Source organism: Alligator sinensis, unplaced genomic scaffold (genome assembly GCF_000455745.1).
Source record: "Alligator sinensis unplaced genomic scaffold, ASM45574v1 scaffold1354_1, whole genome shotgun sequence".
NCBI classification, from domain to species: Eukaryota; Metazoa; Chordata; order Crocodylia; family Alligatoridae; genus Alligator; species Alligator sinensis.
Window position 1 is genome coordinate 1,322,495 of NW_005842344.1, and position 2,364 is coordinate 1,324,858.

General features: G+C 46.1%; 1 protein-coding gene across 1 annotated transcript in view; it reads right to left on the minus strand.

The window, feature by feature from the left end:
- The window catches only part of CUNH19orf44 (chromosome unknown C19orf44 homolog), a 6,199-nt gene extending 3,913 nt beyond the window's left edge, over positions 1-2,286 (minus strand). Inside the window, exons 1-4 of the mRNA XM_014522373.2 lie at positions 1,703-2,286; positions 1,143-1,422; positions 497-573; positions 9-120 (exon numbers count right to left, since the gene is read on the minus strand). Coding sequence (XP_014377859.2) covers positions 9-120; positions 497-573; positions 1,143-1,422; positions 1,703-2,149 — 916 coding nt within the window. The 5' untranslated portion in view covers positions 2,150-2,286. The remainder of the gene's footprint in view (positions 1-8; positions 121-496; positions 574-1,142; positions 1,423-1,702) is intronic.
- Positions 2,287-2,364: the final 78 nt, after the last annotated feature.

A 2,364-nucleotide genomic window follows, 5' to 3' on the forward strand; every position in this document is an offset into this window, starting at 1 on the left:
ATCAATATTTGTACGCAGTCCTGCACTCCTCACTTCAAGGGGAGGTTGATCACTATTTGCCTGAAACACAGTTATTCCTTTTTCCTCGTCTGATCTTTTAATCTTTGTAACGTCTGTCTTCTGTTGGGGAAAAAAAACAAACACAGGGAGAAGGATCATAGCAATACCACTTGGAAAGATGAATTCATTAAATTGCTTGGTTGCTGCTTCTATTGGCCAGACTTACACTTTTAGTATGAAATAAGTAAACCCTCTTTGAAATGCAACCAACCAAAAAGATTAATTGTAGCCATTTATACGTCTTATTAAAGGAAACCAATGAAACTCTGTGACTGTGGCCTCAGACAGTACACATTTGGTCAGTCTGTGTTCTGTGGAAGCTCTTCTTGCTACACGGATTATTAATGAAATGGAAGCTGTTGTTTTCAGAGCATCTCTATTGTCTAATAAAATGAAATAAATCACTCCTGTGTAATGTGAAGGATTTATTGCTGACCTTTTGTTGCAAGTCTTCTCTCTTGCTTAAAATACTTGGTGCCAACTCATCAAGGCTTAAAATATTCACTCTGAAGTCTGTAACAGAATGACAAATGATCAAAGCAGAAAAGTTGCACTAAAGTTTTCTTCCCCTACACCACACTTATCTTTGCTCACAGGATCAACACTTTGGGAGGGTGGGCAAAGCTGTGACAAAAGATGTGAAAGCATGCCACCAAATGGCTCTCTTGGCCTGTAACAGTTGGAGGAGATAGAAAGAATCTGCCAGTTCTGCTAGCCACAGCCAAGTAGCTCTGTGTTTCCCATTTCTGTTTTTCATAATTTCATTGAGCTCTATTAAGGTTCTGTCCATTGATCAAAGAATGTTCCCTGAAATTTTGGAATTGATCAAAATACCATCAAATTGGCCAAGCAAAGAAAATTCCTATGCTTAACAAAAACTGAAGAAAAATATGATGCAGTATAGTTGAAGCAAATCTCAATCCTTTTGAGCAGGATCTAGGCAGCTATATGATTTGTTTATGGAAGTCTTGATGTGAGAAGTATGGAAATAAGGGTGTTCACCCTAGTTTAGTATCTGTATGTACTATCCACTGTATTCTAAACACAAAACGTCACTTAAAAGTAAACTTCAAAATACTCACCATCAGAGCTTTCACTGATTGAATTTTGTGTGCTGCCTGCTCTTGAAAACAATTCATCCAAAGACTTTATTTCGCAACTCTCAGACAGGGATATCTGTTTTGGTCTGGGTGGGTTTCTGCCAGATGAGGAGGGAACCTGGGGGCGAGCTCCATGATGATTCCGTTCCGGAGAACTTTCGGTACAGGGAGAAGGTGCGCGAAATACATTTGTCCGTGAAGACGGTCTATGAGGTAGAAGAGGTGTTCCAGGGGGAGTCTTGAGTTTAGTCTTTAAGAAGGACTTGGAAGAGACAGTTAGTAATTACCTACCCTACTTTCAAGCTTTAGGCACTAGAGCCAGCGGTACATGATAATGGTAATACTAAATAACCAGACAGGAAGAGTGTAATTTAGAGCAAGCCACATGTAGACTGACATGACCTCTCACCTCATAACACTGGGTTACATGTCCACTTTAAAAATACTGGTTTTTCCTACTGTTAACTAGTTATCGCGTCTGGCACTTCAAAATGTCATTTCATAAAAGGTAAATATCTAGTCAAACGAAGCTTGTTTGTTACCTTTTCACACTGTTTAGCATTACGGGTGCTATCTTTCCGATCCTCGTTGTCACTGGAAAACGCCAAAGAACTCCCCAATAACGCTCTCATCTCCTCCTCGTCGCTGTCCAAATCAAACCGGGCTTTAAGTGGTGCTTTCTGTTCGATGGGCCGGGTGCTTTCTCTCCCCTTGGACCAGCTGTTAGGTAGCGTCACTCCTTCACCAGGTGCAGAGCTTTTCTTGAGATACCTGCTGCCTCCTGCATTCGGGTCGTGGCTGGGCCTGGCTGAGAAGGACTCATCGGACACGTGTGGAGCCAGGTGAGTGCTGGACGAACGCATCTGCAACCCTCGGGCTGCGATCTTGCTCCGTGTGCGCGCCGGCTGTGCCAGCGGGGTCCCCTGGGCCGGGCGTGCGGCGGGGCCGTTCCCACCTGCCTGCGCGCGGCCCCGCTGGATCCCGTCCATGCTCTTCTCGTTCTTTAGGAACCTGCTGCGACCAAACAAGGGGCTTCTCGTCTCTTCCGCCGGCGCGCCGGGCAGAGACAGGCGTCCGGAAGAGTCGGCGAGGCCGCGGTGTCGGGGCCCGGTGGTCGACTCCCAGGGGACGTGTGCGCCGCGCTGCAGAGGACACAGACACGGACACGGTCTCGTCGCCGATCGGCGCTGGGCCCGGCCCCGAG